Consider the following 12,678-nt stretch of genomic DNA (forward strand, 5'->3'; position numbering starts at 1 on the left):
ACAGGAATAACAGAATAAAACTTAGGAAATATTACTTTACAATTTTTTTGCATTGATTTTTATTTGTATCCAACTTTTATAATTCAATATAACTGAATTTCAAATAATATATAATGTATTTAGAATTCAAATTTAGATACTTTCCTTAAATTAAAAAAAAAAAAAGACACAATGGTTAATAATAAAATTAGTTTACTGTGCAGCATTAATTTCAAAACTAAAATTATTTATAAAACCAGTTATGTTATTGTATTGTATATTAACCTGTAAGGAGTCATTTAATTTTGTTTGTAATCTCTTAGATGATTATGCAAAAACTTTTGTAATGTACTTCCCAAAGTAATACTTCAGTAATATTTATTCCTTAGAGCATAGGATTTATTGGAAGGAAGGATCAAGCAATAATGGCAAGACACTTGTGTACAGTGGAACAATCAAAACATTGTCACATTGATGACAACAGTCTGTATTTGTTTCACATAATGAAAATTGGCCACATGAATAATTGCTATACATTCAAGACTCATTACACCATTGTAATATCATTGTTTTGATTTTCACAATGGCAAGTATACGAGCTTTCGAATCCCTTCGACATCCTTGACACAGACACAATGAAGATTTCGAAACAGTTTGAAAACATTAAGTCTTTTTTGCATTTTCTTTCTTTAATAATGTTTATTCGTCAATTTTAGTAGCTAGCCATTAAGATATGCAAAACTCTATAGAAGTTTATTGAAATTTTAAGACTTTTTTTACTTTTATTTTCGATAAAGGAGGAAAAAACTTCTAGAAGCTAGGATGACGAACACGATTCTAGCCACTAGCACCTACTCATTCTTAGCGGGAACTGTATTTCACTGTGAAACCCTCTTCTAATGAATGGCGAGAGTGAGCAGGAGCAAATAGAGTCTGTGGCATGCACAGTTCAACACTTACACATTGACTGTCTCTTAATGATGAATGTTTGTTTATTTTTTTCTAAGTGAGGTTTTTCTCTTATGAACTGTCACTGCTACAAGATACGGCACTGTCTTCTTTGACCCGTTTTTCAGGTTCCTCCCTGCTTGAACTTATTTCTCCCTCCTGGTTGTTGCCGTCAACTGTGCTTGAAAACGGCCGTTTTGTTGCCAGACTTACATTAGAAGATGGCGAATTCAAATTATCCATTTCTCCGGTAATTATCTGAAGTTGGGGCATGGTAAAGGTATTTGACTGGCTGATGACCGACGAAGATAGAGTATTACTGTAGGTGTTGGATGGTGATATTACAGAACTAACGGATGAATAAGAGGGAAGAGACGATGGTGGAGCTTGGACTATAACAGTTGGTTGAACTATAGACCTATCTACAGTACCTGAAGAAATTTTTTGTGAATAATGAACATCTGGTTTGGAAGTTGTAGATAGCTGGTTATATACTTCTTCTGAAATATTAAAAAAACAAATCAATAATTTAGCAAATAATACAGGAAAACAATTACATATTGACAATTCAAAATTATAATATCTCTAATTTTAATTACAAACAAGTACTTTTGACATTTCAAGATATCATCTTCAAATTGAGCATACATAACATTTGAATAACAATTATTTAAAAAGTACGTTAAAAAATTCCAAACACAGTTTAATTAAATCTTAGCATATAGTTTTTAGAAAATCAAACAGACATTAAACAATTTTAATGCTGAAAGACAGTTTGGCTTACTCTTTATACTCCCAAAATACATTATAATACACTGTATATTTGAGAAAGATGAAACAATAAGTCACTCTCCAAGATTAATGCCCAAATATTACATAACTATACTAACTCAAATGCATATTAAATAATTTTTTGAATATTAAATGAAGCTAAAAGATGGTCAAATTAAATTACAGATGTCATAATTTTTAAATGAATGTTAAAATTATACACACACTATTCACTATTTATGCACTTGTGTAAATCTCTAGTACAATTTGATTCATTTTTAAAATTGAGCATTTCATATTTCTTGTTGTTTCATTAACATAAATTTTGGCCAGTCAAAGAGCCTATAATTATGTCTATTACAAGCGAATCTCATTTGCAATGGAAATGACCAGTATGGGTAAATGTGGAGTAATTGAGATTTATAAAACAGTTGATATTTTTGACAATTTATTTCTTATTAATAATACTGATATTTGCATTATAATCTCTTTAAACTATATATTTATATTAATTTTAAACATAATTTTTTAAAATTCAGCATGTATTATTTTCATAAGGATGATTTTGTAATCTCTACATATTTTCCACAAAAAATCTAAAGTTTATTTCAACATAAGCAAGAATGCTGTTATAACAACAGTCTCCCAAATTATACTGGTTTTTCTGCTATCTACAGCTTTAGTTATACATTATTAAGATGCCATAGTGACAATTTAAATATTGTATCCAAAATGAAATGAATAAAAGCTAGTGAAAATAAATCATAGCATAAGATTCAAAATTCTATATCTGAATATGAATTAGAAGAAAGAAATGTAATTTCTTTTTTCTAATTCATGATAGTCATAAAATAAATGTTGTGAAGTTACAACAAATATATATTTTATGCAACAACAAACCCCAACATTTTCTATGAATCAGTAACATGTTAAATATATTCACCTTGTTCCTGTTTTTCATCCTGATGTGACACTTTATTCAACACTCCATTTGTTGTCATTGAAACCGGCTGTGATGTGATCAATACTTTCTGCTTGGCACCAGAAAATGCCATGACATGAGAACTGTTACCTAAAGGTTGTAGCATTGAACTTGTATTGGTAACATTAGCATGTCCTAATAAAAATAATTATCATTAAGTTTCATTTTTTAATCTGTTGTTTCTTCAATATTATATTTCTAACAAATAAATCAATATGTAACAAATTGATAAACAATCATAAGTATTTAAATTAATGAAACAAACCAATGATACTTCATAGATTTTGTCACTTCTACTTAAAACAAAAGGGAATCAATTTGTTTTCTAATTCATGTACAAAGGTTTGAATCTCAAAATGAAATGGCCTACATCTATAACAGACTAGAATTTTTTTTTTTACTGAATTTTAATTTGTCAGAAAGGAATAAAATGCTAGCAAAAGCTATAAGCATATTTACACTATAATTGACAAATTTCAAATTCCAACACTTGTAAGTGAGATTGATTATTAACTGAACATTAGTATATTGATACTGAATATAATCATCATTTACATATCTCGTTTTATGCATGTCTAACTCTAAAAAACAATTTTCAGAAGATTATGACCACTGATTGGCTATTGTGATGATTAAATATTAAATGCAATAAAATAATAAATTCAAAAGCAATTGTTTTCATCATATTCAAAATATGTTTTACATATTATACAGAATTATACAGAAAATACATTTTAAGGTCATTTTAAAAATAAAATTAATTCAATTTTTAATTTCACATTGTTTTAGATTTTCCCATTATTTGCCACCTTTTAATTTTGTTTCCATATATATAATTTTTAACATTTCCTATTAAACAATGACATGCAAACTATTTTCAATTATTATTCACATCCATCCATAATAAAATAGATAATTCAAATCTACTTACTTGGGGAACCAGGAGCCGAAAGACTAGCTTTTATTTCATTAGACGAAACAGATAAGTAAGAGCCTGGTGGAGGTAACATGGCTGAAGCAGCAGTAGTAAAAGGATTTTCCAGTGTATTCGCATCAACCAAATTTTCGGGTACAGGACTCGGTTCTCTCGAAAGGGAATCAGGTGTGACGAGTCCGCTTGGGCCACTGTGACTTGGTGATGCAGGAGCAGACCTAAATTTCATTCGAAGCATAATATTATAAACAAGAATTTATTCTCGTACGTTAAAATGTTCATTTTAAATTTATGGAAAATAATTACATCTTAATAGCAATTGAAATGGATGAATTATAATAAAACAAACTGTCAAAGCTTTGGTTACCAATAAAATACTTTAAATAATAAGTTAAAAATTGGTCAATTTTTGTCAATTTTTACTTTATTTTACTTTTTATTTTTCTTCTAAATTCAAATTTGTAATTTTTAAATTTAAAACAATTTTATTCTATTTATTCTGTCAGCTAAGTCAATGTCAAAACATTTCCAATTAAATAGCTTTTTGGTAACCAGAACTTTAGCACTTTAATACAATTTCTGTAATAACTCAGGATATAATTCTTCATAATTGAAGTTTTTGACTATTTACAAAAATATAAAATTTTCGAGTCTATCTTAATCCTTTTTTATACAACACCAGAAGTAACAGTTAGCATGGTTTTTTGTTGAAGAATAACTTCTTAAAAAACAAAGGTAAACAAGTAAAAAAAGAATCACAATGTTAAAAACGATCAAGTGTCAGCCTTCTGTTGTAGGTTCTGACACTTTACATTAAAAACATGAAGAATTCTTCTCACCGTACTGTCCTTATCCATTCTTTAACTGCTTCAGGCCCTCTGGTGGTAATTTCAAGTTATCCTACTTATTTGCATATTAATACAATTTCTGTAATAACTCAGGATATAATTCTTCATAATTGAAGTTTTTGACTATTTACAAAAATATAAAATTTTCGAGTCGGTGAGAAGAATTCTTCATGTTTTTAATGTAAAGTGTCAGAACCTACAACAGAAAGCTGACACTTGATCGTTTTTAACATTGCGAGTCTGTTTTTACTTGTTTACCTTTGTTTTTTAAGAAGTTATTCTTCAGCAAAAAACCATGCTAACTGTTACTTCTGGTGTGGTATATAAAAAAGGATTAAGATAGATTCGAAAATTTTATATTTTTGTAAATAGTCAAAAACTTCAATTATTTAGCACTTTGTTTTGTTATTGTTATTAATATTATTATTGTTGTGGCGTCAAGTTTTGTTGACCATCATGAATAAATCATTTGGCATTTTATATATATTGATAATTATATTACAAAACTATATCACATATGATCTCAGTAACCTGGCCATTTGCTAGTTTGACTTGTTCAATAATCCGACATTTAGGTATTACTGGCCCAGTTGCCAAGTCATACAAGCTTCCCACTAGTTTAAACTCCAGTTCCCACTAAACATGACATGATATTAAAGATTGTTACACTTATCACCATAGGTTACTGAAAAAAGTACAGTATCTTACAACAAAATACTGTATAAATACAAAAATCAGCCTTGTGAAATTTCACATAAAAAATACTGCACTTCCCACTAAATTTAGTGGAAATCCATCAATCTGACAACACTGATTATCAGTGACAATACTCTTGGATGTTCTAAGCAGTACTCCAACTTATGAATTTCTGCATCAGTAACAGATGAATCTACACCTTCAAATTGGTTAATAAGTCAGTGAATTCACCTTACTTCTAATGGTAATGTCCTTAATCTGACTGTTCTGGTCCCACGTAGGTCAGATTACTGAGATTGTACTGTAACTCATAAAACAAAGAATAACTTCAACATATTACACAAAAACATATTTGCTCAAATGTTTTGGAAATATTTTCATTCCTATATTAGAAGCTATTAAATACATTTAACGTATTTGAAAAATTCTACTTTACTTAGTTAACAATTAATTTTTAACTTAACTTAAGTACATAAAATTAAATAAATTACCTGGAGGATAAATTTCCATAAGGAGTACGAAAACACGGGACACCTCGCTGCCGCCGTCGACGAAAAGCCTGCTCAACTAATTTAGTTTCTGATGTCGGATCTATTCTCCAAAATGAACCTTTACCTGGTTCTTCTTGAGATCGTGGTACTTTGACAAAATATCTATTCAAGGACAGATTGTGTCGAATTGAATTCTAAATAAAAGGAAAAAAAGAAGAATAAATTCATTGTACAATTTCATTATTACTGATATCTCTAATATAAAATGAATTTATTAAAATTCATTTCATATTAGAGATATCAGCAAAATTTATTTAATTTTATTAAAACTATTAAATTGTCACTGAGCCTTTAACAAATTTGAAATGTAGATAAAACTAAAGCTATAACAATTGCCGTATAACATCAGGCTAAATATCAGGTATAATATTTATAAATTACTGAAAAATTTGAGGAGGCATTAAATGTTAAATTTAAGCAACATTAAAACATAAGGACAGAGCCAGATAGAAATAACAGGAGCAATCATACCTATGACTATTTTTACTGTTTTGATAATAGAAATTTCATTACTTCTTAAAATAATGTTCATATTTTAATACTTTTATTGTTACTTTTCACTTTTGCTACATTTTTATGCTGAAGTTTATATAGTTTATTTTAAGTAATTATTAAAACAATACAAATTTTTATGTATTGTTTATTTCATTTCATAACTTAAAAATCTTTCCCAATATTTTCTCCTGTATCTTCCTTTCATTGAGCAGTACAAAATACAAACAAAACTGGATAAAGAAATGAGCAGAAGATCATAAGAAAACCTTAAAGTACAGCAGCAATTACAGAAAAACAAATCATTTCAATTGTATTATATTATATTAATTAACTGTCTTCAGATTTATTCATAAAATTCTGTTATATTCTAGTTTATTACACAGCATAAGACAACAAAATACAAAACCATATTAATACATTTTACTAGCTCATACTTTGTGATGTTTCAGAATGCATATACAGTTGAAAACATTCATTTTTTCTTTTCTTCAAATCTTTGTCCAGCTTACATTCCATTCAATTTCAATATCATGACAGCTTAATTTAATACTTCTTCACATTGATAAAACATTGCATTTATACCATTTTATCCCTTGTCAAAAGCTCAAAATTTTAAAAGTGTTCATTAAACTTTCAAATTTAACTTTATTTTGTTATATTTTTAAAATTTTACAGCATTTTTCTGCTATCAAATTCAATGATAATGAAATATATTTTAGTGATTTTTAAATTCTATCAAGTTTAAAATACAATTTGAGCTTGCATTAATCAATAATTTTTGTTTTTCTTTTTTTAATACTTTAAAAAAAAAAAATTAAATTCCTTTAATTAAAAGAATCTAATGCATTTAAACTTTAAAAATTACTACATTTCATTAATTTTAAAAATATCGGGTTGTTCAGAAAGTAATTTTGTTTTTTTTCTGTGGAAAAATCACAATATTTTTATAATAAATAAATATATTATTGAATTATACAGTATATGGACCATTTTGGTCAAATACCTGTTGTCATCATTTATGGTAGTAGCATGATTTCACATTCATAAAAGTTTTGATTGTTGCTTACAAAAAACTGATCCAAGTAATTTTTGACATTGTCATTTCAATTAAATGTCTTACAGTTAAAAAAAAATTTGTATAGATGGGAACAAGTAATAATCTGAGTGTGCTCCATCTAGCAAATATGGTTGGTGTGATAGCACTCCCATCTAAGTTATAACAGTTTTTGACCAGTTACCAAACTTATGTGAAATTTGACATTATCGTGGTAAAACACTACACCTGTTTTGTTGATCAATTCTGGCCTCCTTTTCTGTTTGATGATATTACTCAATTTGTTTACTCAATGGCAGTACACTTTTGAATCAATTGTTAAATTGTCTGGTAAAAGCTCCAAAAAAAAATTTCCTTAAAATCCCACCAAAGAGAGCATCTCTCTTTAAGAACATGTGGAACCCATATATCAAGCTTTGAAACGAAACCAATTTGTTTCAAGTAATCATAAACAGTTCAATTTGACAAATTTAATCTCTTAGTGATTTCACGTGTTGTTATTCGGCAGTTTGCTTCAATCAGTACCTTTATTTTGTTTTCATTGGCTTCAACTGGCCATCCAGAACGTGGTGCATCTTCAATATTGAAATTGCCAGAACAAACTTTTATAAACCAGTTTTGGCACTGTTTTTCTGTCAATACATCTTCTCCATACACGTCTCACAATTTTTTTCTTGCTTGAATAGCATTCTTACCTTTTCAGTAATAAAAGAGCAAAATATGCCTAAAATGCTGCTTTTGATCTTCCATGTTTGATGGGACACAAAAAATAAACAATTGCACAAAATCAAACAAAATTTTTTACAAATAAGCCTTAAAATGCTAGCTGTCAAAATATATAATGATAATATGGTTTAGAATGAAAATGGCGGGAAAAATATGACTAATCTGTCTAGTGATAAAAAAAAAAACAAAATTACTTTCCGAACAACCCAATATATACGTATATACTTTACTTTTCTTTCATTTTAAGGTGATAAATTCAGCATTTAAAATAAATTAGAATGCTATTTATATTCTTCATTACTTAAATTTATGTTTACAGTTCTTATCACTGTGTATACAGGATAAAAATTTTCCTGGAAATAATTAACAGAAAAAAATTTCAGAATAAGTAATAAAAGAAAAAACTTTATTCTAGAGAAACAATATCCCAACAGTTAGAATTTGCTTAAATTATCAAAGTAATTTCTTGTCAAATTTCAAATATTTTTCCATCGTATGCTTTTTTAATATTTGATTAATGCCGCAGAATCATTTTTCTTTACTAATTGTTAATATTGTAACTTTAAAATTGCATCTTTTGGCCATCTAAAGATGCACTTCATTCAAAGTTATTTCTATTTCTTGCACAAACTTTAAATTTCTTTCCAGAATCACTGTTTCCATTATACAGAAAAAAAACTTCAATATGCTAACTAGATGAAATTCAATCGACTTTTAACTAAATTGTATACCAAACAGCATAGAGTCAAACTTCAAAAATTCCACTAAATTATGAACAAGCAAAAATAAAGTATACATAAAATACTAGCTATTCCTATGTTTAATACATTTTAAAATGCATTAAATGGATATTTTAAAATGAAAAATGTCTGCATAGTAATGATACTGGAAACACAAACCACAATATTTACTAATTATGAGAAAAATAAACTGTCTTTGATGTTAAAAACAAACTAACTGAGGAAAAAATAATGACAACTTAATCCCAAAGTTGTTTCTCTAAAATATAAAGGAATGTGATTCAAAACTGGAATAAGTTTGGCAAAATTTCAAAAATCTAACTTCAAACACAAAAAAATTAATTTCTAAATAAAAATTGCTATGTTGTCAAGATGAAAAATTGATTAACCATAATCATATTTTTTAAAAGAACAGTTATCAAAAATACTTTTTTAAAAATCATCCAATTGTTTTTAATTCATTTACACTATTATTATTTAATCATTTTATAATTCTCAATAATTTTAAATTGTTAACACACAAATGCAAAATTTTATAGAGTTTTATAAAAAATTATAAATGCTAATAATGAGTAAATTTGTCATTAAGTCCGACCCTACAGAAAATACACACAACCCCCATTATCTCTCCATTCCCTTGACTTTAGCCATGAAAATTTAATAGCATTGATTCCCCTAATAAACAAACCTCCCTGAAAAATTCCAGAAATATTCAACAAAAACACAGGAATTATTAAGCTTCAAAAAAGTGAACAAAGTAGTGCCTCCACATATACACATTAACATCCATACATACAGAAAAAACCTGAACTTTTTGCATTTCTCAGCATTTCACAGAGTCCTAAGTCCAAAAATGTAAAAATCTGTGGGGTCATTTTTTGCTGGATTGCCATACTTTCTCTCTGTTATAACATCCGGAAAAGTAAAAAACTGGATAAGAACAATCAAAAATATATTAAAACTCAAAATCCAGCAAAGATTAAAATGTATTTAAAAAGAAACAAGCATTTTCAGTACAGTGATGTTGCTAGTAGTACAGGGTTAAATTTCAGATTTCATACAAAGCCTTCCAAGCTCATGCTAATGTGTTATTGTCTTTATAATTGACTGCCAAGTCTTTCTTTCATTCTTTATAAATTTCTAGCTTTTCTGTCAGACCAATTCTTTGAGTGATGTATTAGGCATGCTTGGTCGAACTGAGTAAGCACATCCATGTTTGCTGCAAACGTGGCCAATAATGTAGATATCTGTTTTTTCTTGATCAAAGATTGGTGTTCTGATAGGTGCTGATATAATGGGCATGTAGTAGCCTCGAAGTAATGTAAAAGTTGGCCTACTCTATTATCTGTTACAGGTACTGAATAAATTCCTGAAAGGTTACTTCTATCCAGTGGATCTTTGTTGCTTCTAACCAGGATATAAACAGTTGAATTCTTTTATAGGCTATGGTAAGATTTTTAGCCTTGGCAAATTCCTTGAAGTTGTATAGTATGTGAGAATTATACTGTATTTCATGAGTTTGGAGGCTTGTTTTATACTCTTGGAGCATTTTAGGCATTTCTTAATTAGTCTCCTTATGACTCTAGAATGGTATCCATGTTACGTTACAATGTTCATAATGTATCATAATTCCTCATTCCTACTGTTACTGTCTGAAGCATGTGTTTATCATGGTTCTGAAGCTTGCTATTTTAAATGAGTACAGTGAAAATAATATTAGGATCGTAAGATGTTTTATGAATAACTGATGTGGAGATAATTTAGACTTTGCAAGTGATGTTGATATTCAGAAAATGTGCTTTGAAGGGATGTTCTTGTTCCAGGTTTACACAAAGACTGTAGGGGTGGTTATTGAAGGCACTAAGAAATAGAGCATTTAGTTAATTTTATCTTTGTGTTAATTTGCTTTTAACTACTGTAATATTAATATCAAGTCAATGAACATAAAGTACAATGTATAATATAGTATTATTTGGCCTATTATTAATAGTAACTCTCAAGCAACCAGACACTATTCATCTGGCATCTACCAATTCCCATGGATTTTGGTTAACTGAGAGTCTACTGTATAATAATAATAATAAATTCATTGACAAAAAAGTTATGTAACAATGTAAATTCGTCTCTGTAATCCAAAACACACGCTTTGGTAGACTATTCTCACAGCAATTGCTGTGAGAATAGTCTACCAAAGCGTGTGTTTTGGATTACAGAGACGAATTTACATTGTTATTTAACATACAGCAAACCAACTATATAAAAAAGTTATGCACAAAGGAGAAGACACATTTAAAACCATTTTAAATGCATATAAATTATTCTTTTTCTTCTAACACATTTAATACATTTCATGAAGCCTCTCAGGAATACATATGGAGGTAGAGAGACCTCCATAACCTAATTCCACCAATTTATGTTGCTTCTTGAGACACTGCATATTTTTGTAATTTATATCAATTCTTTAAAAACTATTAGCTTTATATTATTATTCATTTGCTTTTTATTAGAATAACTTGCTATATAAATTAAATAAGTAATCAAAAGAAAGCATTATCATTTAAAATAATGCAGAGAGCAAATTAACAATAAGCATCCTCAAAAATACATAGATGATGTTCCAAAATCAACTCTCTAATTATCATTTTATACTACAAACATCAAGATTTAAATCTGATGCCTTGTGATATATATATTTTAACTTTTTAAGATTTCAAATATTTCTGATGACATGTTCAATATTTATTTTTGAATGTATTTCATTTTATTTTCTGCTTCAAATGAACATTTTGTGTCAACAAGTAGATGAGAGAGAAGAGTAAATGCAGATTTACACATATGCACAGAAGTCAAATCATACCTACATATCATTCTTGAATATTACTTCAACAAGTCACTATAAAAATTTTAACATTATTCTTGTTCTCATATGAAAAATCTTTCAATTCTTTTCTTCATAACAGTCTATATCTTATCTAGAATGGCCATCCCTTATTTTAAAAGGATGGTTATTCTAAACAATTTACTAATTATTGCTAAAAATTATAAGCAAACTTAGCCTATTTTCCTTTAGTGATAAATTTAATATAATTTTTTAAAAATATTTTCAAAATTTAATAAATTAATTTTAAAAATAACTGGTAAAAAATCTCAAAAATCTCTGAGATGGACATTTTTGTTTGAAATTCAGTGTGTAAAGATTTTTGTGAAATTATGGAAACACCTGATTATATAACATTGATTATCCATATAATTCATCTATATAAGGAAAAATAAATGTTATGAAAGGTTCATTTTGATTATAATTAAATCTATCTATATGATATATTTTAATGATTTCAATGATTATTACTATTACAAATTAATTATTAAGGTTAAAAATTCCCTTCTAAGAAATGCCATATTATTACAATGGTACCTCAGGATACGAACGCCCCAGCATACGAAATTTTCAAAATACGACATGAAATTCAAACATATTTTTGCTCCATGATATGAACAAAAACTCACCATACGACGTTACATTAGTTCGCAGTGCCATTTTTTATTCACTTCTGTTCATTGGTTTCAGTCTGCGTGTTTAACTTTGCTGTGGAAAGATCTCGCTTGATAAAGGAATCTTGAGGTATTATTAGAAAGTGACTGATTTTATTTAAAAGAAACATCCCAAAAAGGTTCACACTAGCTGTATTGCTGCTCACAGTAATGACATTTGCCTAAGTAATTTTAGAAGCATTTTAAAAAGTAGGCAAAGGCAAACCTCTTTGGATAGATATTTTACCAAGCGACCTCTATAAATAAATAAATATATATATATTTAAATTTTTATTCACTGCTTTTTGCTTTCTTTCCTTCACTTCCACCAGCACTTTCACTGGATAGAGGTCGCTTGGTAAAATATCTATCCAAAGAGGTTTGGCTTTGCCTACTTTTTAAAATGTTTCTAAAATGACTTAG

At 28.0% G+C, this 12,678-nt stretch overlaps 1 protein-coding gene across 1 annotated transcript in view; it reads right to left on the reverse strand.

Annotated features, from left to right (window-relative positions):
• Positions 1-360: 360 nt before the first annotated feature.
• The window catches only part of LOC111635775 (forkhead box protein K2-like), a 92,255-nt gene continuing 79,937 nt past the window's right edge, over positions 361-12,678 (reverse strand). Inside the window, exons 3-6 of the mRNA XM_023380842.1 lie at positions 5,650-5,843; positions 3,612-3,832; positions 2,642-2,815; positions 361-1,427 (exon numbers count right to left, since the gene is read on the reverse strand). Of these exons, the coding sequence (XP_023236610.1) occupies positions 1,000-1,427; positions 2,642-2,815; positions 3,612-3,832; positions 5,650-5,843 (1,017 nt within the window). The 3' untranslated portion in view covers positions 361-999. The remainder of the gene's footprint in view (positions 1,428-2,641; positions 2,816-3,611; positions 3,833-5,649; positions 5,844-12,678) is intronic.

This window comes from Centruroides sculpturatus, unplaced genomic scaffold (genome assembly GCF_000671375.1).
Source record: "Centruroides sculpturatus isolate CEXI.00-Female unplaced genomic scaffold, Cexi_2.0 scaffold775, whole genome shotgun sequence".
Classification (NCBI taxonomy): domain Eukaryota; kingdom Metazoa; phylum Arthropoda; class Arachnida; order Scorpiones; family Buthidae; genus Centruroides; species Centruroides sculpturatus.